This window comes from Urocitellus parryii, chromosome 6 (genome assembly GCF_045843805.1).
Source record: "Urocitellus parryii isolate mUroPar1 chromosome 6, mUroPar1.hap1, whole genome shotgun sequence".
NCBI classification, from domain to species: Eukaryota; Metazoa; Chordata; class Mammalia; order Rodentia; family Sciuridae; genus Urocitellus; species Urocitellus parryii.
In genome coordinates, this window is record NC_135536.1 from 197,809,043 (window position 1) to 197,836,031 (window position 26,989).

The window sequence follows — 26,989 nt, forward strand, 5'->3', positions numbered from 1 at the left end:
TGTCCCCACCACCCCCTGGGACCAACCCCACATTCTTTCAGACAGCAGAGCTGCTCACCTTCCCTCTCTGGCCTGGCAGAGTCCTGGAAGGCCAGCTTGGAAGGGCAGGGGGAGATAGAAAGAGGACTGGACACAGGGAGCCTGCCTACCCTGGCAAGTGAAGGTAGACCCAGAGAGAGCGCCCGGGTGATGGCAGGGATGGGGCCTGGACAGCAGAACTGGGTGAGGATGCAGTCTTCACCCGCTCTCCACCTCACCCAGGCTGCCTCTGCAACCCCACCCCCCACACACACCTGGCACAGGGGCCTGAGACAGGTGACAGGTGCTGAGTGACTACAGGAAGGACATTTGCTGGGCTTCCTGCCCCTGTGTCCCCTCTCTGAGCCAGGCTCGTCCTGGCAACACCCAGGTCCCTACTGTGGAGATGAGCTGGACAGGGCAGGGAGGTGGCAGTCCCCTGAACAGCCAGGCCCTGACACAGATGACGTGGGCAAGCCTCCCGACCCAAGAGGCAAACCCGCAGGAAGTCGGGTCCAGGCGCAGGAGGGAAATGGAGGCCTGGGCACAGCCTTGGCTCACGGCCGCTTTGCCCTGCACTGTCGGACCTGGCCACCTTCCTGGGCAGGTGTCTGCTGCCTACAGACCCTCCTTCTCATCTTCAGTCAGCGAGGAAGTCAGGTGGCACCACTGGCCCTCCCTGGAGCGCGTTCGCGGCAGGAGACCCTAGAGGAAGCACACAACCTAGAAGGGGAAGTGCACCCGGGTGTGGTCCACGCCCCGGATCTGAAGCCTACGATGCGCGCTTTCTGAAAGCCGAGCCGCACGCCGGCCCCGCCAGGGGTCATGGCCGGCGAGGCAAGGTCTCGAACCCGGGGCTTCTCAGGCCGCCCAACGCGCGGCCCCTGCGCGCGGCTCCCAGCTCCCCGGCCACGCGCCCAAATTAGCTCTAGCACCCGGGAGCGCTGCGGCGTGGCGCCCGCCCACGACGCCACTCTAGCCAATAGGCGAGCGCAATGGCGAGTTATTTGCATGTGGGCGCGCCGCAGCCAATGGGCGGGCGCAACGGTGAAATATTTGCAAGTGGGCGCGCCGCGGCCAATGGGCGGCGCGCAGCGCGCGGCGGCGCGCACTCGAGCATGGCCGCGGCCGCGGCGGGAGGAGCCCCGGGCCCGGCCCCCGGCCCCGCCAGGCCCGCGCCCGCCACCCGCAACCCGCCGCCCGCGCCTCGGAGACGTGGGGACTCGCGGCGCCGCCAGGCCGCGCTCTTCTTCCTCAACAACATCTCCCTGGACGGAAGGCCCCCGAGCCTGGGCCCTGGCGGCGAGAAGCCGCCGCCCCCGCCGCCGCCGCCCGCCGAGGCCCGCGAGCCGCCCGCGCCGCCGCCCGCGCCGCCTGCCGGCCTCCCAGGGCTGCCCGCCCGGCCTGCGCCCCAGGGCCTGCTCAGCCCCACGACGGCGCCCGCCGGCCTCGCCCTGGACGGGCAGCGCCAGAGGTGAGTGGGGTGGCCAGAGCCATCAGCCCAGGACGTTGGGCCCAGGGGGGCCTAGACTGTCCTTCAGCGAGGATGCAGGGCTTGTGTGACCTGGACCCCATCAAGGTGGCCAGGGCCATCAGCCCAGGATGCAGGGACCAGGGCACAGGTGTGAGAGTGATCTGAACCCCATCAGCCCAGGTCGCAGTATCACGGTGAACTGGGAGTCCATCAAGCTCAGGACACAGGTGTCAGGGTGATCTGGGGCCCAATAGCCCAGGATACAGCCGTCAGGGTGACCTGGGGGCTAGGACACAGAAGTCAGGATGGCCTGGGTCCCAGCAGCATATGACTCAGGGGTGGAATGATCGGGCACAGTCAGTCCAAAATGCAGTAGTCAAGGTTGGGGTGACCTGGGTCCTACAGCCCGGCCACAGGGGTTGCAGTGATCTGGGCTGTCAGATCAATTCAAGGGACAGAGTTTGGGTGACCCAGGGCTCTGTCCAGGGTTTCCTCAGACTTTGTCAACTCCCACATATGGGGTCAGAATGCTCTTAATGCTCTCAGCCCCTGGAGACGGGTTCTTCTCTACCTTGGGGAGTACCCAGAACATGGGCCTCAGGATTCCTTCAGTCTTTATCAGCCTCCAGACCCAGAGCCTTGTCAGCTCTGGACACACCCCTTCCCCAGTCCACTTTATCACTGCTCTGGACATAGGAACCCCAAACATCCCTTATATGCCCGGCCACGTGTCCATCTCATGACTCCTGCCCACATGCTGGGGTCTTCCCCACACCTGTTCATCCATTCTCAGAGCCTTGTGCACCCATCCAGACTTCCCTTCCTTCTATCCATGGCTGCTGGACTCTGCAACCCCATACCCCATTGCCTCTTAGTTCAGCACCCCTGGGCCTGCACTTACTCCCTGCCCTGATGCCATTTGGGGAACATCCCAGGACAGCCCCTACCCCTGAACTCTGCTCCTCTAGGCTCTGACCCCTGCCCAGATGGCCCTGATTGCCTGATACCCTGTGTTCTTTCAGAGAATTCTGCCCCCCAGGTGACCCTGTCTTCCTGACCCCTTCTGAACCCTATAGCTCTCACTCTGAGGAGTGACCACAGGAGTCAGGCCTGGCTGTCTCTGGTCCCTTCTGAAAGACTGCTTCTTGGTCCTTCACTGACTGCAGGACAGAGCCCTGCTGGGCAGCCCCGCCAGGCAGTCCCTGAACTGTGCAGGGAGCCCCTGATCAGGGTTGGCTTGGGTGGACTCAGGGCAGAGTCAGCTCTTCACACTTGGAGGTCACTGAGCAGGCCCCTGGGCAGGCCTTGTGATGGTGTCCCTCGGGGGTGTTTGGCTGAGGAGGTTGAGTCCCGAACCTAGCACTGTTCCCAGGCTCCCAGCCTCACACCCAGCATGTTCTGGAGGCCAGAGGATGAGCCTGTGCTTGCTGAGGCACCCCCACTGTGGCCATCCCGAGGGCTAGAGCCTTTCCACCAGACCTTCACCCAAGGTGAGCCTGGCCACTGCCAGGGGACAGTTAGAGGGACCAGCTGGGGCAGCAGATGGACTTGCCCTGAATGGGACAGCTAAGCACATGCACATGGCATGCCCAGTGACTCTGCAGACCAGCAGGAGGCCCTGTGAGGACCCCAGAGAAGGCAGCCCCCTGCAGCCAGGCCCATCTCTGGGGTGGGCACAGAGCTCCTTCCCCCCTCTGGCCATGGGCACACCTGCATTGGGAGCCTTAGGTCCCCTTCAGCCTAGAGTTCACACACCCTGTGAACACACTAGCAGCCCATGGGCCAGTCCAGGGAGCAGGTGGGATGCCAAAACCAGAGTGGGGTCACTCCAAGAGCTGCCCCTCCTCGTTCTCCAGCCGTTCAGGTAGAGGTTCACCTCCCTGAGGCTTCTGGAGAGTGGCCACTTCCCCCCAGCAGGCCAGATGTGCCGTGGAGGGATGCCTCTGGTCTTGGCCAGGCCCTCCAGCAAACCATCCCTCCCTCCTCAGCCTGCCTTCAAGTCTCCACTGGGATGTCCTTCCTGCACACTGCTGGGCCCACTGTGGCAGAGTCTCCCCTCCTTGTGCTCTGCTGCTGAGTTCACAGCCCTTCCCCTGATGAGCAGTGGCCCCTAGGAAGTGGACCATCTGCCCTCCTTTACTCCCAGGCCTGTTGCTAGGGAAGGGAGCTGTGGCCAACCTGGCTAAGGAAGCCACTGGCCACTGGTTTAGAGCTCCAGGACCCGCTGAAGTCCTGGAGGCAGCCCTAAAGTTCATGTTGTGAGGGTGGCATCGGACCCAGCTCTGGGAACCCAGACTCAAATTCTGTCTTCACCTTTCAGTAGCTCTGTGATCTCCAACAGCTAAAGGGGCCTCTCTGAGCCTCAGTCTCCTCCTCTGTAAGATAGGTTCACATGAAACACCACCTCCCTGAGGTAGATGATTCCAAGGGCTCAGCAAGGTACAGGACAGCAGTCAGGGCAAGGCAAGCAGCGCCTCCCGCTACAGCAAGGCTGCCAGGATACCTCAGCGTCTCAGTCTTCCAGGAGTTTGCGTTTACACTTGGCTCTCAGCAGTGCCTGCTACGCCAGGGACTCACCAGAACCTTTGTTTTCCTCACAGAACTAATAACACTGTTTATTCTCGGTTTGGGCAACTCGACTACTCCATGCCCGAGAGCAAGCTGCACCCCTGGGCTCCCTCACGGGTAGAAGCAACTGTTCAGGGGCCCTGCCTGGCAGCCACCTCACCCCACGCTTCTGTCCAGATCCTTTGAAAGGCCTGCGTGGGTCCCCTGGGCATGACAAAGGCCCACCGACCACAGCTTCCCACGGCAGCAGTAGCCTCCCGCTCCAGCCTCCAGGGCTGGGCAGAGCTGGGATCTCTCTGGGCCCCTTCCTACCTCTCCCTGGGTGTCCTCTTCCTGCCTCCTCCTCTCCCCAGGACCAGTTGTCCTCATCTTAACTTGACCACAGCTAAGGTACGAGGCCTTGAGCTTCAGCGTATCTTTCTGGGGGACTAAGTTCAACCAAAACAGCCCTGGTTAGTGCCCCTCACAAATAAGGGGCGAAGGGTGTCCCTACAGGCAGATGCCCTTCTGAAGATTGCAGCCAGATGTGGCTGGGTGCAGCCTTGAGCCAGAGGCAGCTGTGCTCCAGGAGCAGGTCCCCTCTGGGGAGAGGCCTGGTGGCCTCTGCAGGCTGCCGCAGGCCAGGGCCAGCTAGGCGCATCTGGCAGTCAGTGCCTGCAGCTGGTTTACAACTGACTGGGGTTTCTTCTGCCCAGCTGGAACCCAGCTGGAGGGGCAGCTGAGCTGCAGCCCAGGGGCCTGGCCCTCCTGTCCCACTGCAGGCCTTTGATGGGGGCTGTGGCGCTCCAGGCCTCTGCCGGGAGCTCTGGAATTGGAGCTTCTGCTGTGCCTGGGGCTCAGTGGGACAGGCACCCAGGACCACCCACTCGTTCGACAGATGTGTGCAGGGGGCTCTCACGTGCTAGGCCCACTTCTCGGGCTAGGAAACAGTGGTAGGCAGGCCAGGCACTGTAAGTCCCTGGCCAGGTGGTCACATGCCACTGGTGTTGGTGACCGTGCAGGGTGAAGTGCGTGGCCTCCGGAGGGCACCCATGCTCTCTGAAGCATATCTGCAACCCCTTCATGTGCCATCCCAAGTGAGTCCAGCCCACACTGAGCAACCCTCCACTCCCCTGGTTCCTAACGGGGACACAGTCCTCCTTCTCAGAGAGGTGGCCCTGCCTTGGCCTCTCCTGGGCGTCTCTAGCCACAGCAAAGAAGCTGTCCCACAGGAGAGCGGCAGTTAAGGAGCAGTGGTTTCTCGGCTCAGCACCCTTGGGGAGGTGTCTTGATAGCACGGGTTGGCCACCCCTTATTCAGGGGACATTCAGGGGTGGGGTCAGCAGGTCTGCTAAATGGGTGGGCACCCTGCCCTCTTGGCCTTGGCAGCCTCCCTCTCACCTCAACCCCTGACTCCAGGCTGGTGGCTGCCACAGGCAGGGAGTGCCAGCAGACCCCAGACTCGTTCCTGTAAGTAGTGGAGCTGAGCCTAACAGGGCGAGTGGACGCAGCAGGCTTTGGACTCACCAAGACGTCAGGGGCAGGAGGTGCGCTTGGTGGCCAAGGTGGCAGAAAAACCCAAATATTCTTGTCGGTTTGTTTGTGTGTGTTTAGCATTTTTCAAATTGAGATGTCAACAGATGGGCATGGCAGGGTGACCGTGTGGCATGTGATTGCAGTTCCGTCACTCACCTGGGCAGGGGCCCCTCATGGCTACTATTCGCTCCAGAGAACAACCCCCAGAAGATTTCCTGGGGCCCTCCTTGGCCATCCCCTCACCGACTCTCTGGTGTGTGACACCATGTGACATGTGGCTCCTTCTGCTCCAGTCATGTCTTTGCTCACTGCAGTTGGATGGCGTGTGTGTGTGTGTGTGTGTGTGTGTGTGTGTGTGTGTCCGTCCGTCTGTCCATGTCCGCCTGCCCTCCTGCTGACTGGTGTGCGCTGCTCCCAGTGGGGCCAGTCCAGTTCAGGCTGCTCTGGGGCAAGCAGTCCTGCCCTGTCCCCTGGATATGGGTCTGCCGGAGGGGCTGGGCCCCAGACACTGGCCCCTGCTTCCCCTCTTACTGGCTGTGTTACCTCAGGCCAGTTGCTGCCTGGCTCTGTGCCTGTGTGCCCACGTGTAAGCTGAGAGTGAGCACGCTGCCTGCCCAGCAGAGGTGTGAGGACCGGGTTTACACATGAGTGCTGTGGAAAGTCACAGAGAGAGGGATCTGTGGGGCCAGCTGGGAAGGCTTGACAGGCTGCCAGAGAATCCCCGAGTGTCCAGAAAGCGGCAGGAGGAGCCAGCCAGGCAGCAGAGGTCAGTGTCTGCCTACAGCTCCTCTGCAGGCCACCAGGGGCCCTGGCTTCCGCTGCCACTCCTGCAGGCCTGCAAATGAGATCCCAGGCGTGCTGGAGTCACCTGGGCATCACTTGGTAATTACCTGAGAGAATGAGCCTGAGGAAGCCACACAGGAATGGCCCTCACGTCTCGCCTCAGCTGGCTGCTCCCCAGCTCCAGGCCTGTGCATCCAGCAATCAGCTAGGCACCTCCTCAGGGCAGGCCCAGCCCCTCACCCAGCATGACACTCACCATCGGGCAGTGCTCAGAGGGCATCCCATGCCTCCTAGGTGTCTGCCAGACATGGTTTGGCCTGCAGCTGGGCTCTCGGCACCCCTCCACTGTCTGAAGAGGCCTCTGGGCCCCTCTTCCCTCTGCCATCCTGGAGGGCCAGCCTTTCCTGGACAGGCTTCCCAGGCCAGGTGTCTAGGGCCCTGCCGGGCTGGCACCCTGCCCCCCACGAGCCAGAGCAGGCGGATGCACAGACCTCTGGCGGTGGCCAGTGAGCGGCTCCCTGCACTCCCTGGGTCTGCCTCCGTTCTCAGTCCAGGTTTGTCTTCCGGCAGCCTTTGTCATCTAGGAGGCCCACGTCACTACACAGTGAGAAAGGAAGCCTATGCATGTGGGTCAGGGTGACAGCAGGGGCCCACCAGGACCTGGACACTCTGCTGTGTGACCTTGTGCCAGCCTGTATGCCACTGCCACATGATGTGACTAATGTCCTGGCCTCACAAGTGTTGGTGTGAAGTGGTGGCTCTGTCCCTAGCGCCAGCGCCTATGTGGTGAGGGTGTGGTGTGGACCTGCACTCCAGGCTGGCTCTGCCAGAGTCAGAAGGTGGCCTGAGCATGCCAGACCTCGCTCAGGTCAGGGGTCCTGCTGGGAGATGCTGCGAGGAAGGTGCCCGCCTGGCGCCCGAAGGCTGCTGCAGCTCCCATGAACTCCCTCTGCCTTCCCCAGGACTTGACCTTGGCTCACGCTTAGGGAACAGCTCCTGCTGACAGGTGGACACAGGCCCACCCTGCTGGGAAGTGCACACCCAGCAGCCCTGCAGGCAGCCCCAGGCCACACAGCACAGGCTACAGAGCACATCAGCCACTCTGGGTCAGCAGTCAGCGGATGGGTGGACCCTGTCATGTCTTAACACACAGCCGTGATGCACAGTAGGTGCCCAGCCGTTCTGAATCCTGTGCAGACAGTGGGCTGAGGCGAGGTGAGCTCACAGACCATCTCTGGCCCAACTCCACCATGTGGCTTCCTGCCAGCTGGGTTAGTCAGCTGGGCTGCTATGACAGCGCCTCCACCTGGTGGCTTGAACAACAGACAGACATCCGTTCCTCTCATTCTGGACTCTGGAGGCCAAGACCATGGTGTGGGCAGGGTGGGTATTTCTTGGGGCCTCCTCTCCAGCCTATGGCCTCTCCTCCCTCTTGTTATATTGTGTCCTGATTTTTTTTTTTTTTTGAGTACCAGGCATTGAACTCGGGGGCACTCGACCACTGAGCCACACCCCCAGTCCTATTTTGTATTTTATTTAGAGACAGAGTCTCATTGAGTTACTGAGACCTCCCTAAACTGCTGAAGCTGGCTTTGAACTTGTGATTCTCCTGCCTCTGCCACCCGAGCCCTGGGATCACAGGCATGCCAATGCCAGCCTGCATGCCACTGCCGTGCCTGGCCCTGGTCTTTTCTTATAAGGACATCCTTCAGGTTGGATCAGGGCTCGACCTACTGACTGGTTACCCTCATCATCTCCTTGGAAACCCTGTTTCTAAATGCAGTCATACTCTGTAGTTGAGGGGAACACTGCTCGGCTCTGGGTGCTATCACTGAAGGCCACAGGGCTGCAGCCTGCACAACAGTACAGACACCGTGCAGGGCTCTCACCTTTCTGCAGCTCGTGTCTCGAATGTCAAACCAGTTGTCCTTTTGTGACCAGAGGTTTGTTCTCTTGTCCCCATGCACTTTTCACCTAGCAGCACCTCTGTCCCCTTGCAGCTGGCTTGAGGTCTGCGTGGACCCTCATCCAGTCAGAGACTTGCCTCTTGAGTCTCCACTCTAGCTTAGGTCAGAGGGCAGACAGGCTGGGTCACGTGTCTCCTGCATGCCTGCAGGAGTGCCCATGTCAGTGTGAAGTCTTTGGTCCTGCACAGGAGCTCCCCATCAGTGCCCTCTGGGGAGATGGACATGGGCAGCCCCAGGCCGCAGAGCCAGCAGGTGCTACAGGAGCTGACAAAGCAGCCCTGCAGGGCCTTCTAGCTCAGGAAGCCCTCTTCCCCAGCTGGCCCCAGAACCCTGGAGAAAGATGTGATGCTCCCTAGCTCCTCAGGCACAGGCACAGCAGGTCAGCGTCCAGCACTGATCAAGCCTTAATGGCATTCTGTCACCTCACTGCCAGTACTATCATCACCAACAACACCACAGTCACCAGTACCATCACCACCGTCACCTGCAGCACTCACTCTTGTCATCATCTTGACTCGCTTCTCCTTATAATGCCGTGTGGTGTGAACCATAAACTGCACTCCTGAAACACTGGGTGCCCAGCATGTTCGCCATGGCTCCTGGCCAAGGACAGGAGCAAAGCTTTGCAGTCTCAAGTGGACCTGGGTTCAAGTCCCAGCTTTGCTCTCTGCTACATGGGTCTGAGAGCCATTTGATCTCTTTAGGTTCCTGTGCCCATGTCAGGAAGACCTCCAGCGTGGTCCTGTGCACCTGGGGGCCAGCAGGTGCCATGTCCTGGCAGGAGCAAGTATGCGGCTCAGCCCTTCACTTATGGAAAATTCCTGGGGGTCCTGGAGTCCAGGCAGGAGGGTGTGGCTCATGAATGGGTCTTCAGATTCTGTTTAGGGGCTTACCTTTCCCCTTGGGCAGAGCCTAGAACCTCTGGCTCAAGGAGCCGTCCTGGGACAGCAGTTCCTCTAGGGGCCTCCTTGGGAGTCGTCAGGCAGGAGTGCCGAGGGCTGGCGCGTGCGCAGTGGTACTCAGTGGGCCCAGTGCCCGGGACACAGGGTTGCCAGTCCAGGGCTCTCTCAAAGCGGGGCAAGCCCAGCCCACACTGGGAGTGCACGTGACACCAGATGTGCAGTCTACACAGGGAGGTGGCTGCAGCACGGTCACAGCATGACCCTGAGAATTGCAGTGACCCCGTGTCAGGACAGTAGCACACTGGCCTTGGGAGGAGGATTATGAGTGATTGGGTGAAAGGTTTTTAAATGTTTGCTTCTCTATATATTTTCTAGATTTTTCTTTTAAAATATATGCACCACTTGTTTAAAAATGGAAGAATAGGGCTGGGGATATAGCTCAGTTGGTAGAGTACTTGCCTCGAATGTGCAAAGCCCTGGGTTCATCCCCCACCCTACAAAAAAAAAAAAAAAAAGGAAGAATAAAGCTGAAAGTAGAGCTCCTCACATGTAGCCTGGAGCTGGAGAGCTGTGACAGAGAACTTTGGGAGGGGTGGTGCCCAACTTGGTGCAGCCTCAGCACTGACCCCTGGTCTCTGTCCTCTCAGTGGGGCCCTGGGGCAGACCCACCTGCCTTCCATGAGGCCCCTTCCATGTGCTGCTTGGCCTCTGGAAGCTGTATTGGTAGCTTTGCTGTGAGCCCCCATTTTCCTGTGAGGTCCAGACATTCTCCCTTGTGAGGACCAGGAGGTCACTGGTGACCCTGACAGTCTTGGTGCAAAATTACGACCATGCAGGGTTTCTGAGATCTCCAGCTTGAGAAGCCCCCTTCCCAGCGCCTGGTGCAGGGAGGCCACCTTCTCAGAGCCCTCTCGTGTGCCGTCAAACTCTGCCTCTGCATCCTGGCTTCTGGGCATAGGCACTGGAGGCCAGCAGTGAGTACATGGCCCCTGCTACATCCCCTGGGACTGCTGCTCCTGTAAGGAGGCAGGGAGATCCATTACTGATGTTGCCACAGCGTCCCGTGCCCACAGGACAGCACAGTTCAGCAGCGCTGAGGGGCAACATACAGCTAAACCCTAAAGTCCAGAAGTAGGGGGCCACCAGCCGAGCTGGAAAAGAATGTTCTAAACCCAGGACTAGCCCTGTGAGGCCTGAGCCAGGTGGGGGTGCTCCTGAGGGAGCAGCTGCATGTGAGAGGGCTGGGTTGTGCCTGGTGGTGCCTCTGGGCTGGGCCACAGTGTGGGGCCTGCCCTGCGGTAAGGAGGGGCAGGCTCCCTCAGCCCCAGGTGGCCCCCACAGGTGGAGCACTTAGCACCCTCCAGGGCCCGGAAGCTCAGTGTGACTTGTTCTGTTTACAGAGCCTGCCCAGCAGGGCCACTCCTCTCAGGCCCTCAAAGCCTCTTAGCCCAGAGGTGTGTGGCCTGGCCGCTCCTCACCCCTCAGCGGTCTGCCCTGCGCAGCTGCGGCACCAGCTCTGCCTAGGTAGCACAGCTGTCAAGGTGGCCCTGAAGCCTGTGGCGGGTCCTGAGGCTGCACTGTCTTCCTCACAGGCGGCGAGTCACATCTCAGCGCTGCTCCCTTGAGTTTCTGGAAGATGCAGTGGGATGTGCCTCGGTTCAGAGGTAGGCAACCTGCCAACCCCTGGGATAGACAGGGTCCTAAGGACAGGAGTGACCTGTTCGTTTACCTGCAGGACCAAACACGCATCTGGATCACCAAGACACAAAGGGCTGAAGAAGACCCACTTCATCAAGAACATGAGGCAGTATGACACCAGGAACAGCAGGTGACGGCTCCAGGGCCCAGGCCAGGGCAGCCAGGTCTAGCCTATGGTCCCTGGAGGCCAGCTGCAGGAGACCAGGCTCCTGTCCCTGTGCCCACAGCCCATCCCATGACCATTTAGAAGCAGACACCTTCCCCTGTACCCACAGAGCACAAGCAGGTGTCCCTCCTGCCCAGAGAGCCCACTGTGCAATCCTGGGGAAGAGCCTCCAGGCCGACTCACACCTTCAGGAAAAGAATTGAAGGGAACACTGGAAATGCAGAAATAGGCTCAGCGCTGAGATGTGTCCTGAGGCGGGGCTGGTCATATTTGGAAGCACATGGGGAGGCTGAACTGCCCAAAGAGTACCAGGCTGGTCCCCAGGAGGATGTGTACCACCTGCCCTGGTGGGGATCCTATTTCCTGTCCCTCACCCTGACCCAGGGGATCCCAAAGAGCTCCCCTTCCCCCGGAAGCCACCTTTGCAGCACTCCCAAGGCACCATAGCCATGGTGGAGATTTCCTCAGGAGACAGTGCACAGGAAAGCTCCAGGCAGACCGAGTGCAGAGCTGCGGACCCCAGCAGGGAGGACCCAGTGCAGGGGTCCGAAGTTGTGGATGCAGCTCTGTCTTCCCTGAGCCTCGTGTTGCAGACACTGCTGATGCCATTAAGCTCTCTCTGCCCAGGACCTCATGCCTGGCTTCAAGTGGACCTTCTGCCTTTACAAAGGAGGCCTGGCCTTCCCTGAGGCGGTGTCCTCTGCCTGCCTGTTGCAGTCCTGCCCACACTCCTGCAGCAGCACCCGAGGGAGGGGTGCCCTGTTAAGCACATCCTGGGGAACAGGGAGCTCGCTCGGCCCAGTGCTGAGGTGCAAGATCTGCTGACCAAGGCCCCAGCTTCCTGGGCTGAGACCCCTTGGGCGGCTGGCGCCTTCCCCTCACATGGATTCAGGCAGAATGGAGTTTTCCTTTGGAAATGCCCACAACCCTGGAAAGGACACTGCCCGGCTCTGACCCTGCCCTCCCCACAGGATCGTGCTCATCTGTGCCAAGCGGTCCCTGTGCGCAGCCTTCTCAGTCCTGCCCTATGGAGAAGGCCTGCGGATCAGGTGAGCACTCACCAGCACTCTCCTCTAGGCAAGTCTGGACCCTCAGTGCAGACTGAGGCCATTTGGGCCCTGGAGGCTCTATGCAGACCCAGGGTCAGCACATCTACTGCTTCCAGAGCTCAGGAACTCTGGCCATTTTGGGTTCTCATTTTCTGGGAGGACCCTTGGTTTCTGCTCAACCTGTCTTTTGTTTTGTTTCGTTTTTAGTGCCAGAAACTGAATTCGGGGGCACTCGACCACTGAGCCACACCCCCAGCCCTATTTTGTATTTTATTTAGAGACAGGGTCTCACTGAGTTGCTTAGCACCTTGCTGTTGCTGAGGCTGGCTTTGAACTCATGATTCTCCTGCCTCAGCCTCCTGAGCTGCTGGGATTGCAGGCGTGAGCCACCATGCCTGGCTTCTTTATGTAGGTTCCCTGTGAGGTTCCTGTCCCTCTTGCAGACAGTTGTGCCTCCTTGTGACTAGTCCAGGCAATTGTGTCCTGAGCACACTTCAGGGGAAAAGGAAATGGCTGTTGGGTGGGGAAGCATGATGTGTAACTCTGGCTTAAAAACAGTTGGCAACAGGGAAACTTGCGCCCCTGTGGAGAAGCACCAGTTCTCAGGGTCCAGGCTGAGCTGCACCGAGGGCTGTGGCTGCAGGTGAAGGGGTGGCTGAAGATCGTGCTGAGCTGGGTCACTGCCACCGGCACCCAGGTGTTTGACAATGTCTGAGCCAGGGCAGGAGCCAGGCTCAGCCGGCCTGACAATGAAAGCCTGGGGCCTTGCCTCCTGGCCATTCCTGTGCACTTTTCTTCTGACAAGAGGGGCGTGAGCACCACTGTACAGACAGACAGGTGTGCTGAGCTGTCAGGACTGTGGAGGGCCCAGCTCCCACCCACCACCAGCCACAGGTAGCAGGGCCACAGCCCCTCCCCTTCTATGCTTTGCAGTGACCTGAGGGTGGACAGCCAGAAGCAGAGGCATCCGTCTGGCGGTGTTTCCGTTTCTTCTGAGATGGTGTTTGAGTTGGAAGGTGTTGAACTGGGAGCAGATGGAAAGGCAAGAGCCCCAGGGCCAGCCAACGGCCAGCACAGTGAGGGCAGGGTGGGCAGGAACAGCCCTGTAGCCAGTACCCACAGAGGGACATGGGAAGGAGAGTGTGGGGGGTGGCCCACCCAGCCCTGGGGAAATGACCATGCCTGTCAGCAGATGCCCTTCTAACCAGCCCTGAAAAATGACCTGGGGTCAGCCAGGCATGTGCTGCACTGCCCCTCTGCAGCCCAGACTCTCCATACTGTCTGGCCCTACCTCTGGGCCTGTAGGCTAAGGCTAAGGGTCTTCAGAGGCAGGGGATGTCACATCACTACAGATCCAGACTAAATATGGAAAGCTGGTGGCCTGAGACCACCAGCTCTGGGTGAGCCAGTGGCATGGTGCCCACAGCTGCTCCCTGGCTCTGAGTTGGGCTCCTTTTCTGTGGCAGCTCAGGTGCACTGCAACGTGGAAAACAACTCATTTGCACCTCTGCTCTCAGGAAGCAGGACTGAACCCCAGTGTGACTGCTTTTCCAGGTTGTCTCTTATGCAAAGTTCCTGTACCCTACCAACGCCCTGGTCGCACCCAAGAGTGACAGCCACGGCCCATTGCCCCAGCCTCGGCCGAGCATCCCCCGGGCTCTACCAGGGTCAAGACATAAACCTGCCACTGCCAAGTCGGCACCAGCTGGCACAGAGCTAGGTATAGTAGCCTGTCTTCCCACGGCACAGGGGAGGCAGCAGCACCAATAGGCCACACTCAGGCCGGAGCTCATGGCAGTGCCTGGCTGCAGAGCAGGGCAGCAGAGCCTCTCGGGAGAGAAAAGGCCCCAGGCTGCACACAGCTCAGGGCTATGCCCAGGCCAGGTGGGGAAGAGGCACCCTGCCCCAGGCTGCTTCAGGAAGGGACCTGACCTCTCAATGTCCCTACAGGACTCCTGTCCCTTTAACCTGGGCTGGGGACAGGGAGGGAATTGTGGCCTGGGGCTCCTCTCAGACCCAAGGTACTTGGCTGTGATGCCTCCCCTGTGGACTGGACAGTTTCCACACAGACTCTGGTGGGTCAGGAGCTGCCTCTACTTACAGGGAGTGACGTGGGAGATACCCTGGAGTATAACCCCAACCTCCTGGACGACCCGCAGTGGCCCTGTGGAAAGCACAAGCGGGTCCTCATCTTTGCCTCATACATGGTGAGCACGGGCCACCTGTGGCCTGCAAGCTGCCCACCTCACCCCACTGCGGCTCAGGGCACATGGGTGGGCTGTGGGCAAGCCACCTCTGGCACCCAGAAGCTCCAGATAGCCAGTGCATGGGGACCCCCCCACCTCAGAACACCAACAGCAGCAGGAAAGGGACCCAGGCCATAGACATAGGCAGGCCAGAGAGCCAGGCTGGCCATGCTCACCTGGGGTCAGCCCTCAGAGACTGGCAGCTGGGGCCTCCCCACCAAGGACAGACGGGCTCTTCAGCCATTTCATTCTCGGAGATCCAGGTGCCCCTCTGAAGCTCCTCATGTTCATGTGTGCAGACCCAGGCTGTGCCAGGCTACCCCAAGGTGGGCTGGCCCTACCTGCTTCACTTCTGTTGCAGACCACAGTGATAGAGTACGTGAAGCCCTCAGACCTCAAGAAGGACATGAACGAGACCTTTAAGGAGAAGTTCCCTCACATCAAACTGACATTAAGCAAAATCCGGAGGTAAGGAGTACCAGGCAGATGTCCCAGCTTGCTCCCCAGTATAACCCCAAGGGCACATGGCACAAGCCGTGGCGGCTGCCTCAGCAGCATCAGAGCCTCTGCCCTTGGACACGTTCTCTCCCACCAGTTTGAAGCGGGAGATGCGGAACCTGTCGGAGGAGTGCAGCCTGGAGCCAGGCACTGTGTCCATGGCCTACGTGTACTTTGAGAAGCTAGTGCTGCAGGGCAAGCTCAACAAGCAGAACCGCAAGCTGTGTGCTGGCGCCTGTGTGCTGCTTGCAGCCAAGATCAGCAGTGACCTCCGCAAGAACGAAGTGAAGCAGCTCATTGATGTGAGTAGGAGGCCCTGCTGTGGTGGCCCAGACCAGTCCAGCCCAGGAGCAAGGCCATGCTGGAGGGAGGTCTGCCAGCAGCTTGCCTAGTAGGTGGCTGACACCCAGTCACTGCTCAGGTTGGGGGTGCAGTCCTGGGGTTAACCTGTTGAACCTCTCTCCTTCACACAGAAGCTGGAAGAAAGATTCCGGTTCAACAGGCGAGATCTCATTGGGTTTGAGTTCACGGTGCTCGTGGCTTTGGAGCTGGCCTTGTACCTCCCCGAGAACCAAGTCTTACCTCACTACAGACGGCTCACCCAGCAGCTCTAGGCCAGGCATGGACGTGCAGGAAGGCTGCTGGGCAGAAGCACAGCCCTTGGCCCAGGCATAGGCCAGCAGTCCGCCCACCTGCCCCCTCCCAGCCCACGCAGCTTCTCTTATTCTGGGTTTCCTTGGAAAAGCATGTCACTTTCATTCCAAAGTGCACCACACCTCCAAGGATGTTTGGGAGGTTTCCTGGAGTATTGCACAGTGTGGGGGTGTGGCGCTTCTCATGTGCCTGAGATGGGCCTGACACCAGGACCTGTGGTTTACAACCATCACATGGAGGTGAATCCAAGTTCTGGCCTCTCCTTCACCTTGCCTTGCCAACTCTCACAGCCACAGCACTGGAGATCTGCATGTCAGACCTCATGACATACCTGAATTGCCATGTCTAACTTATTAAGCATACATCTTGGGTATTACTTTTCCCAGAGGCGCCTCCCAGCATCCACGCCCACTGGCCACTGCTTCCTCCAGAACTCCCCAAACTTGCACAGGCAGCTCTTGGTGCTGGGCTGAGCCAAGGGCAGACGCCTGGTCTGTTTTGATCTTTCTTTTTGACTCAGACCTGTTTTTGAGCTTTCATGTCACTGTGAAACCCCAGTGCTGTGTCACATATCCAAAGGGATTGGCAGACCTCAGCCCATCCCGTGCCAGGACCCACCCTGTGCCTCTTGCTGGGAACACCTATCTATCCATGACACTGGACAGTGAGGAAAACCGCTGGCTCTTGATTCTCCTAAGCAATATTGTGACAGTGAAAATATTATTTATTTTGACTTGGGATTTGGTTCTGTGGGACTTTTAAGGGAACAACTGGGTTCCTTCCATGAGGTCTGCCAAAGGTGTACCTCAGAACCATGCTTGACCCTCAGGCAGGAAGGCATTGCTGCTGCAGAGCCCATACATCCTCAGACTCAGGAGGTCAATGCCCTTTCTTCCTAGGCAAAAAGTAGATGCTGTCTCCACCAGTGCAGCCTGCTGTGCCAAAGGGCCATCGCTGTCCCTTCTGTGCAGGTCTATGCTCAGAGCACAGGGCTGTCTTCAGCTTTTCCAGGTTCAACATTCTTGCAGAGGACCATGTACTCCAGTTCCCCAGGCTGCTGCCCAAGAACACTGAGCAACCAAGAAGGCTTTTCTTGGTCTTCCCTCACAGCCCAGCTGGCCTCAAACACAGCAACTGTAGCTGCTGGGCAGAAGGCTGTCTATCCCATAACCTGTCACCAGCAGGGACTAAGGATTCTGTTCATATGGCCTGTGTTCTTGCAGTCCACTGCTGGAGACACCCATCTCCATACCCACCCTAGGAAAGGTACAGCACAGCTGACCACCCCAGCTGAGGAAAAGGAATGGCTGGAGGTCACAGTCTTCTAAAAGGCCAAGGAGAGTCCAGAGACCTTTTATCCACCAAGACTACATACAGCCTGCAAACACTGGACCTGGGCCCCACCAACTCTGAAAAGCACTGATATTAAGGAAATGGCTGGTAAACACGGTAGTAAGTAGGTTAGTGTATTTATGTCATGAGATTTAGTCATTGACCAAACTGGTGTGTCTGAAGCCCTTCCTTCTGTATGTCCTTTTCAACAATGCCCAGAGCTACTGCCATGCGGTACCCAAAGCTGCTGCAAAAAAGCCAGTACTTAAACCAAACAACAGCTTGAACCTGTAACCTTCTAGCCCAAGTCAAGTCTGGGCTGTGACCAAACAAAGCCAGACCTGATGTCATGTCCACACACCACAGCAGTCCTGGATGTGAATGTGTATATGCGAGTATCTGACCTCAGAATGTTCAAGTTTATGTCACAGATTGTTTTCAAATGGATAATGTATTTGTTTGTTGAAGTAAAACTTGGTTTTGCAACACACTTCAGTTTCTCCTTTCAGCTAACTACATACATTACTCATCCTAGTCACCCATCCACAGCAAAGGGCCTGTTCCAGGGCCCATAGGGACAGAACAGACCCACACAGGTGGCTTTTCATTATTTATTTATGACAAATATTCTGCATCTCCAATTCTCTCCAGTCAAAAATTCCTACAAGAAAACAAAGCCAGTATTAAACCATGTCTCTGGTGAAGTCCCTGGCCACTCCATGCACATGCAACAACCGCCTTACTTTGAGACGATGCAATCTGCCTTGGCCAATCGGAGAATGGAGTCATCTGACTCACCCTTTAAAAAAAAAAAAAAAAACACTCAAAGAATGTTTCCACCTGAGCTGGCAAGAAGTTCTGCATGCCTTGTCAAACCCACATTTGTGCCCAAAAACCAGCCAGGAGAAACGCGCTGGCAAGCTCCTAGCCACCGGAGTCCTTTCTCAGAGTCGTCCTTTTCCTGGGCTCCAGCAAACCTATTCCACGCACAATCCACCAGCCTGAGGCAGAAACCACCGTACACTCACAAGGTCCAGGCCGAAGCACACTGTGCTGGGGACGGGGACCGTGGCAAGCCACGCCTAGGGAAAACTCACCATCCTGCGAATGGCCCCGCAGATAGCGTAGGTCTTAAACTGGCCGTTAAACCTGCCGGTGACCTTGTCCACCTGTTAAGACATGGAAATGCCACTCACCTGGGGTTTGGAAAGCAACGCACAAAGCTAAGCCCAGAACAACGTCCCGAACCGGGGTCCCCCACGGGACAGGCCTTGCAAAACCCAGCTCACCTCGGCCACGTTTATCTGGATGGACGCGTGGTCCTTGGCACCAATGATGCGGTTGCTGGCGGAGCTGCGGGGAACGGGTCGCACAGTGAGCGAGCGGGGCCGCGGGGCACCGACCGCGGCACAAGGGACGGCAAGGGGCAAGGGCGCTCACCATTTCCGCGGCACGTACAGGTCCACGAACTCGCCAGCGTCGTTCTGCATGCTGAAGCGCGCCTGCGGGGCCACCGCGCGGCCGTGAGGTCGGCGATCCGGCCCCGCCCGGCCCCGGCCCGCTCGCCCACACCCCCGCCCTCAGCCCCCCAAGGCCCCGGCCCCGCACGGCCCCCGGCCCCGCACGGCCCCGGCCCCCGCCTAGATTGCAGCCCACACCGCGAGGCCCACCTGCTGCCTCCACCACGAGCGCGAGAGCAGAGAGGAAGAGGCACGTGCCCCGGCAGCGATATCGGTGGTGGGCGGGGCCCCGGCGAGCGCTTCCGGGTCGGCCACGCCGCGGATCTGCGCGTGCGTCCTGCGGCGCGGTCTGGAACGCCCTGCTTCCGCTTCCGGCCTCTCCCGCGCGCTGTGAGTGCAGCGGCGAGGGCGCGGTTGGTTCCGGGCTGCGAGCTGGGCCGAGGGCGGCTCGGGACGCGGGCCCTGCCGGGTCCCCCGGGCGGCAGGGGCAGGCGGAGTAGCGCGAACCGAGGGCCTCACGGCGGCCTGGGCCTGAGGCCCCAGGACGGAGAAGCCAGCGCCTGGAGAAACCGCGGCCTGGGCGGGAGGAGCTCGGCCGGGACCGGGGCAGAACTAGGCCCACAGCCCTTGCCCGGCTTCATCGCCGCCTTGAGGACCTCCTTTCCTTGCTGGGCGCGGTGGCACTCGCCGGGGGTCCCAGCTACTCGAGAGGGTCCCGGGGCCAGCCTGGGCAACTTAGGCTGTGTCCCAGAGTAAAACAAAGAGTGGGGCAGAGTGCCCGGTGGTAAAGTGCCCAGGTTCAGTCCCCAGGACCAAAAAAGGAAAAGCCCTTCTCCACAGCAGTGTGGACTGGGACGTGCTTGTGCCAGGCTCTCCTGGTGCCCCGGCCGTTAATGAAGATAATAGAAAATTCCCAAACTGCAAGTTGCATCCCAGAGTCGCCCACCCCAGACACCCTGGAATCAGGGCCAAGGCCTGCCCTGGCCCTCAGCTCCCACGGGCTTTTCACCAGTTTCCCTCAGATCATACTGTTGAGGGCCCTCCCACAACTACCCTCCTCACTTGCTGATCTGCCCAGCATGGAACTGTGTACCTGAGGTCCTGTCCTGCAGGTCCTCTCGTGGACCTGCTCACCCTGTGGCCCTGTGCGCAGTAGGGCTGTAAAGCCTGTGTTGATGGAGTGCACCAAGAACTCTCAGCCCGAGGCAGCAATGGTGACCACTGTGAGAGAGTTTAGCACCTGGGGTTGGTTGGATCTGAGCTGCAAGCTCCCCATTCATACCTGGAAACCAAGTGTTTATGGTGTCTGTCTGCTGGTGCATTCACTGGACTACAGCCTGGAGTCAGAAGTGATTGCCCTCTGGGAGTCTTGATTTGTGCAGGCCCTAAAGCATGTGCTCTTTCCAGAAGTCCAGCACCTGTGCAGAGATGACTTGGTGTTTTTTCCGCAGTTGGCCTGCCCTGTGTCTGTAGGTTAGCCCAGCAAGGCCTGGGAATCAAGAGAGTGCCTAGCTAAACAGCCAGAGATGCAGCAGCTAGAGTGCCAGAGAAGAGATTGGCAGGATGAGGACCACAGAGCCACCCAGAGCTGTCAGCACATTTTCCCAGGGCTGGGGAAGAACCATCCTAGCTGGCCTGTAATCCCAGCAGCTCAGGAGGCTGAGGCAGGAGGATTGCGGTTCAAAGCCAGCCTCAGCAACTCAGCGAGACCCTAACTAAATGAAATACAAAAGAGGGCTGGGGATGTGGCTTAGTGGTAAAGCACCCCTGAGTTCAATCCCCAGTACCCCCCAAAAAAATTATAAACTTAAGGGTTACAGTATCCAGTGGACCACTGGACTGGACCTGTCCCCATCAACTACACAGGAAAAAGTCCACAAGGATTAGGTAGAGACTCGGCAATGGAAAATAATCATACCTGTCAAATCATAAAAGCAAGACCTCAAAGGGTCTACTGTTTGCAGGTAACTTGACTGCATCCAGGATAAAAAAAAAAAGCTTAAGAGGGGCCGGGGTTGTGGCTCACTGATAGAGCACTTGCCTAGTGTGCTTGAGGGACTGGGTTTGATCCCCAGCACCACATAAAAAGCAAAAACAAAGGTATAAAAAAGAAGCTTAAGAATGAGGGCTGGCCCATAGCTCAGTGGTCAAGTGCTTATCTAGCACAGCTTCAATCCTTAGCACCTCATAAAAATAAAGGTATTCTATCCACCTACAACTACAAAAATATATATATATATATATATATGTGTGTGTGTGTGTGTGTGCGCGTGCGCACGCACCAGGCACAGTGGCGCACGCCTGTAATCCCAGCAGCTCGGAGGCTGAGACAGGAGGATTGTGAATTCAAAGCCATCCTCAGCAATTGCAAGATGCTAAGCAACTCGGTGAGACCTTGTCTCTAAGTAAAATACAAAATAGGCCTGGGGATGTGACTCAGTGGTCAAGTGCCCCTGAGCTCAATCCCGAGTAACAAAAAAGAATATGGGATACTGTCACATTGCATGCCTCACAAAATAGAATGCGTGTCATATGGCATCCAGTAAAAGATACCTAGCCCTATACACCTGTATAATTCCAGCAACTGCGGAGGCTAAGGCAGGAGGATGGTAAGTTTGAGGCCAGCCTCAGCAATATAGCAAGTCTCCATCTCAAAAAAAGCTGAGGAGGTAGCTCAGTGGTAGATTGTCCTAGGGTTTGAACACAGCATGTCAAAGACTAAAGACTGTCAGCCACATAGAAAAGCAGGGCCACTGCTGCAGAACTGACACAGCATCAGAAATACAGGACTTGTGAGGGTTTTCTGTAACATGTTCCTCTGTAAGAAGGTTTAGGAGAGGAATGTGTATAAAGAAGAGCCCAGGTAGGGTGATGGATTGAGTTGATCCCAGGTAGGGTGAGGGATTGAGTTGATCCCAGGTAGGGTGAGGGATTGAGTTGATCCTGGGTGAAGGATTGGTTGCCTTGCTGCCTCTGTGAAGCTCAGTGACACTGAGGCCATGTTGGGACGAGGCTCCCACTGCATGCAGTGGCCAGCACCAGGCCCAGCAGACAGCAGCCCAATGCTCACCCATGCCCTGGACTCCATCCGCAGCTCAGTTGCACCTGCACACGTGACCATGAAGTGACCTCCGAGGAGAAAACCAGCACAGTGGTACACACCTGTCATCCCAGCATCTTGGGAGGCCGAGGCAGGAAGAGGGCAGCTTCTAGGCCAGCCTGGGCAACTAACTGACACCCTGGCTCAATTTTTTTTTAAAGTGGGGGGTGGCAGCTGGGGTTGAGGCTCAGCCATAGAGTGCTCGCCTAGCACACGCAAGGCCCTGGGTTTGCTCCTCAGCACCACATAAAAAAATAAATAAATAAAGGGATTGGGTCCAATTACAACTAAAAAATATATTTTTTAAAAAAGGGGATGGAGGGGCTGGGGATGTGGCTCAGCGGTAGCGCGCTCGCCTGGCATGCGTGCGGCCCGGGTTCGATCCTCAGCACCACATACCAACAAAGATGTTGTGTCCGCCGAGAACTAAAAAATAAATATTAAAAAAAAAAAAATTCTCTCTCTCTCTCTCTCTCTGTCCTCTCCTCTCTCACTCTCTCTTTAAAAAAAAAAAAAAAAAGGGGGGGATGGAGACTGGGGTGTAGCTGAGAGGCAGAGCAGCGCTGGGTGCGACCCTCAGAACAGCAACAAAACAAGGTGAGATGAGGGCCCTCGCTGGGGCAGCCAGTGTCCATGTCGGGCCTTCCTGGGCTGGCTTGTCTGCAAGGTCCCTGCTCCACGTCAACATGGGAGCCCTGTCTGCAGTGGACTAGACCTGCTGCAGCGGCTGGAGCTGCTGCCCACCACCACTGCTGTCCAGCTGGAGAGAAATGGGGCTGAGAGGCCACGACAGCACAGGCTGGGGGCTTGAGGTCGTTTGGTTTTTATTTTTGGTGCTGGAGATTGAACTCCAGGGCACTCATCACTGGGCTACGTCCCCAGCTCTCCCCCGCCCTTTTTAATCTTGAGACAGGTCTCACAAGTTACCCAGCTGGCCTCAGAGTTGTGTCCTCCTGCCTCAGCCTCCCAGTGTCTGGGGTCACGGGTGTGTAGTGTAGCACCACACAAAACATGTTCTTTTTTGAAGAGGGCAGCTTCTAGGCTGTTTGTTTTGTTCTGCTTTTGAAGTATTGGGAGTTGAACCTAGGTGCCTTGCCACTGAGCTGTATCCACAGCCTTTTTCTATTTATTTATTTAAATTTTGTATTTGTTTGTTTTGAGACAGGGTCACCCAGGCTGGCCTTGAACTTGTGATCCTCCTGCCTTGCACTTCCTTTCTGTCTTCCCACCGTACTACCTGTTAAATGGCTCCAAATTAGGCCAGATTTCAGTTCAGTTGATTGATTCAAAAGATTGATTTTATTGTAAAGATTAATGTGATCTCAAACGGGGTATAATGTATGATTCAGCCAAATTCAAGACAGCTGTTACACAAACTAAATATGTTTTTACTCTTGTTAATTTCATTTGTATTTTCCCTATAACTGTTGCCTGTTAATATTTTGCAGAGGTACTGCTTCAAGAACACAAAACCTGGGTTAATTAATTTATTTTGTATTAATCTCATTTTGGTACTCATGTCTTTTTCTTTCTTTCATAGAAGAACCTACTCCCAGGTGAATTTACAACTGTTCTTCCCAAACCAGACTTTTACCATGAACCCCTCGACTGACCTGATTTCTAAAAAAGAGACTCCAAACTGCTTGACCCACCACACATGGCCCCTGCCCCCTCAGCTCTAGGCAGCCCCCTTCCCTACAGCAGTAAGAAGTCCCTAAGGGGCTGGGACTGTGGCTCAGCGGTAGAGCACTCGCCTAGCACAGGCGGGGCCCGGGTTCGATCCTCAGCACCACATAAAAATAAAAGTATTGTGTTGTGTCCATCTACACCTAAAAAATAAATATTTTTTTAAAAAAAGAAGTTCCTAAAATCAGAGATCGATAGGTAATTGCGTCAAATCACAAAATGGAGCCTGGTTTGGGTCCAAAAAATGTTTGCCATGTTTTTTTCTCTTATCAGAATATGTTATAAGGCCTGAGCTGCTAAACAACTTGTCAATCTAGTTAATGTGTATGCGTGGCCATTACAATCTCTTACCTAATTTAAAAGATAAGGTTTGTTTTTTTTCTAGAAAAGGGGGGATGGCTATAAGGGCAATGACCAAACAGACTCCATTTTACCCTGAGACTCACATGATATGCTTCTCCCATGAGAACACCCTACCTCTGTACCCACCAACAGTTGCTTAGCATAGCATGTTTGGCAACACATGATGGCAATTCTTTATTTTTTTAAAATATTTTTTAGTTGTAGATGGACACAATATATTTATTTATTTTTATGTGGTGCTGAGATTCGAACCCAGTGCCTCACACATGCGAGGCAGGCGCTCTGCCACTGAACTACAGCCCCAGCCCAACATGGCAATTCTTATACAATGTAAAATTGTCCTCTCTTTGATTCCCACTTTTCTTGGACAATGTGCCCTGTCAGAGAGTGATGGTCTAGATGTAGTAACCATTCTGTAACTTATAACTCAATTAGGGTCATTTTGGCCCACTCCCTCTTCTGCTTATGATTTTAGATCTTATGATGTTTGTTTATGTTTTGAATCGTAGCAACAGCCACTTATGATTAATTTGGTTTGGGGCTATAAAAGGTGTGCTCAAACCCCGGGAGGAGGTGGAAGGGTAGACTTCAGCCTGCCTGTTGGCCCATCAGCTGATGGGGAATACAGGTTTTGTGTTCCTGCTTTAAGATGGACTGGGTGGGCTGGGCTGTGGCCCCAGGGTACAGCGCTCACCTAGCATGCATGAGGCACTGGGTTTGATCCTCAGCACCACATACACGTAAAATAAAGATACTGTCTCCACCTAAAAATCTAAAAAAATTAATAAAAAAAAGATCGACTGGGTAATTTATTGCAGTCTTGCCATAACAGGATCACAGGCTGCCACCATGCTGTGTCAGCTGCTGTCTCTTAAGTAATAATGTTGCAAGGTCGTCATTCACCTAACATGTGACCACTACCTGTGTACAGCCGGAAATGCACTTAATTCCTTCCCCTGAGCAGGAGGCAAAGCTTTCTGAGTGATGCATGCTTACTCTCTCCTGACATCCCACAGCCTAAACACTAAGTGTAGATTTAGCAGCACCCGGTGCTGATGTTGTCAGTCAATGTCAGGTGACGGGGCACAGCCTCCTGCACAGCACCTGGACCTGCTGGAGAGCCTCTGTTCCAGCCCCACTCAAAATAAGGAGGCTTTGGAGTCCTCGGCAGATGCCCCTCGCAGTGCAAGATCGCCTCTCACTGGCCGTTTCCCAGGTATCGGCCGTTTCCGCCGTAGAGTGCTCACTCCACAGTGAGGAGCCAGTGTGGGGTTCTGCCGAGCGCTCAGCACATCTGTCCTGATGATGTTCTGGGGCTGGGAATAGCAGGATGAGTTCAGGGGTCCACTGGACCCTGAGTCAGACTCTGCCCGAAATTTCACTGATCACCTGACTTTCATAAGCCCCTACTTTTACTGGAGGGTCACAATGACATTGGATGCCCCAGTACCAATGTCAATTCAGAGCCTGTGTTTGGTAGTCCCTGAAAGTTCTGGTCATTGTCTTTTCCCCAATGTACAGTTACCCTCGTAAAAGGCCTTAGGTCCCTGTGTTGAAGGATGAGAGAAAGATTAACAGTCAAGTTTTTTGGTACCGTACCGGGGTCTTTCCTCAAGGGGACCTGACTTCCCCGTCATTTAAGGGGTTCGGGGTCTATAAACTGGCTCAAATCTGGGAAATGGTGGAGGGGCTATGAATCTCTGCTGTTGTGATCTAAGGTTGAAATTTTACATTTGCCCTGGAATTTTTCTGCTTATATAAGTTGAGTAAGAATTTGGTAGGTTTCCCATCTATTTGGCTTCTAGAGACACCCCGGTCAATTAGCCAATGCCAGAGATCTACATGAGTCAGAGCATGGGTCCTCCCACCCCTTTGCCGGCCTGTGCTAGCGACCACCACCTGTCTCTGGTCACTGAGCGCTTCCTCTCGGCCCCTTGCTCCCAGGGCCCAGTGATTCCCAGGGCATGTAAGTGATTGGCAGCAGCTCCACAGCAAGCTCGGGCACACAGAGATGCTGCCGCACCCCAGATCTGTTCTCCACCCTGTCTGGACCCCCCAGTGTGGAGAGCAAGGTCCACATGACAGCCACTCCAGCCTCCCAGCCTTCCTGAGCCTGGGCCTCCCAGGCCTCCATGGACTGGCACACCAGGGGACGTGGGCAGGGCCTCCCAGCAGGGCGCCTTTCAACCTACACTCCAGCCAACCCTCCAAACAGACCATCCCTGCCTTTCAACACTGAGCTGCCTGAAATCTAGAATCTCTGCTTAGTGGGCGCATATCAATAAGTTCAGCCTGACCTGATTTTCTGTTCCTTCCATGTTATCCCACACTGTCCCCAGACCTGGGCCTGTATGGATTAGAAAGCTAAGGAGTTGCCGGATAAAGTGGCACGGCTTTGTAATCCCAGCAACTTGAAGGGTTGCAAGTTCAAGGCCAACCTCAGCAACGTAGCAAGGCCTTAAAAAGCTCATCACGACCCTGTCTCAAAGTTTAAAATTTTTAAAAAGGGCTGGAGATGGAGCTCAGTGGTGACCCTTGGATCAATCCCGGTACCAAAAAAGGAGACTCAGGGGGATGGCCTTGGTGTGGTCACACGGCACACCTCACCTCTGCGCCTGCTGAGGTCTGGAGGTAGCCCGGGCCTAGAGGCGGAAGGAGGTGGCGAAGAGGTCCGAGGAGCCACGCCAGGTCATTCCTGTTTCCATAGGCAAAGCAGGACCCGGTCCCCCGGGGGCAGTGGGAGGCCAATCCACAGACAGCGGAGGTGGGGTGCTCTATGCTGAGGGCGGGAGGCCACTTCCTCAGAAGCACCTTCGGGGCCTCTGGCCCATCTGCACCCTGCATCACAGGATCCCTCCTTTCCAAGCAGCGCCCCCACTTTGCAGAGGCTCTCTGAGGCTGTAACTCAGCAGCATGACGCCTGGTGCTGGGTTTTCAGCAGCCTCAGCCAGTGGCCTCCAAGTCCTCCCTCAGGGCACATCGAGGTGCCTCTGGCCCGCAGGGCGTGTCTGGGACACTGCCCTGTCCTCGTCCCTCGGTGCAGTGCAGCAGGGGCCACCAGCTCACCTCAACAGGGCTCCCTTTATAGATGTGCCCCTGTGTTCGGGGACTCAGCGGCTCAGCCCCCGGCCTCCCTGAAGGGTGCATCCCAGCGCCTGGTGCATTCTGTTACCAGTTCACACCGTGGAGTGTCAGTGCCGCCAGCTTAGAGAGTCAACCCCGGTCACCACGGCCAGCTGGGAGCCGGAGGAACAGGAGCTGTCCAGGCCCAGCCTCTGGAGCCTCGGAACAAGAGGGACCCACCGTGCGGCCCCACCTGAGACTGAAGCCTGGGAGCCCCCTGGGGGGTCCTCAGTCAGAGTCCAATCTGAAGGACGCGTCCTCAGGTGAGGGGCAGTGACCACTCCCTCAAGAGCCAGCTCCAGAGCCTCTCCCGCCTCAGCCTCTGTTCCGTCCCGCCCAGCCTGTCAGACAGCCCCCCACTTTCAGTTTGCAGCCCCCTGTGCCCTG

The 26,989-nt window shown here is 56.8% G+C and overlaps 2 protein-coding genes across 4 annotated transcripts; one reads left to right on the top strand and one right to left on the bottom strand.

The window, feature by feature from the left end:
* The first annotated feature begins 1,133 nt into the window (after positions 1 to 1,133).
* On the top strand, positions 1,134 to 17,312 carry Cables2 (Cdk5 and Abl enzyme substrate 2). Of its 3 annotated transcripts, none has more exons than XM_026407855.2 (10): positions 1,134 to 1,492; positions 10,820 to 10,891; positions 10,963 to 11,055; positions 12,063 to 12,140; positions 13,074 to 13,182; positions 13,695 to 13,860; positions 14,244 to 14,347; positions 14,748 to 14,854; positions 14,982 to 15,186; positions 15,358 to 17,312. In XM_026407855.2, the coding sequence occupies exons 1-10, from the start codon at positions 1,137 to 1,139 to the stop codon at positions 15,496 to 15,498; spliced, it is 1,431 nt and encodes a 476-aa protein (XP_026263640.1). In that variant the 5' UTR covers positions 1,134 to 1,136; the 3' UTR covers positions 15,499 to 17,312. The 3 variants fall into 3 exon arrangements, with proteins under 3 accessions (XP_026263640.1, XP_077655789.1, XP_077655788.1); XM_077799663.1 differs by having other exon boundaries at positions 1,137 to 1,492; positions 14,982 to 15,197; XM_077799662.1 differs by having other exon boundaries at positions 1,137 to 1,492; positions 15,361 to 17,312.
* Positions 17,313 to 17,467: 155 nt separating this feature from the next.
* Rps21 (ribosomal protein S21) lies at positions 17,468 to 18,621 on the bottom strand. The gene is made up of 6 exons (XM_026407858.2): positions 18,541 to 18,621; positions 18,311 to 18,372; positions 18,160 to 18,223; positions 17,968 to 18,039; positions 17,614 to 17,669; positions 17,468 to 17,531 (listed from the first exon to the last, which is right to left on the bottom strand). The coding sequence occupies exons 2-6, from the start codon at positions 18,358 to 18,360 to the stop codon at positions 17,522 to 17,524; spliced, it is 252 nt and encodes an 83-aa protein (XP_026263643.1). The 5' UTR covers positions 18,361 to 18,372; positions 18,541 to 18,621; the 3' UTR covers positions 17,468 to 17,521.
* Between the last annotated feature and the right edge of the window lie 8,368 nt (positions 18,622 to 26,989).

Excerpts from the sequence above, each read along its gene's own strand:
- Cables2 (XM_077799663.1), top strand. The coding sequence starts at position 1,137 with ATGGCCGCGGCCGCGGCGGGAGGAGCCCCGGGCCCGGCCCCCGGCCCC. Across the intron at positions 1,493-10,819 it reads CTGGACGGGCAGCGCCAGAG|GCGGCGAGTCACATCTCAGC; the intron begins GTGAGTGGGGTG and ends TCTTCCTCACAG. Across the intron at positions 12,141-13,073 it reads GGAGAAGGCCTGCGGATCAG|TGACCTGAGGGTGGACAGCC; the intron begins GTGAGCACTCAC and ends TATGCTTTGCAG.
- Rps21 (XM_026407858.2), bottom strand. The coding sequence starts at position 18,360 with ATGCAGAACGACGCTGGCGAGTTCGTGGACCTGTACGTGCCGCGGAAA. Across the intron at positions 18,040-18,159 it reads TCCAGATAAACGTGGCCGAG|GTGGACAAGGTCACCGGCAG; the intron begins GTGAGCTGGGTT and ends ATGTCTTAACAG. Across the intron at positions 17,670-17,967 it reads GCGGGGCCATTCGCAGGATG|GGTGAGTCAGATGACTCCAT; the intron begins GTGAGTTTTCCC and ends TTTTTTTTAAAG.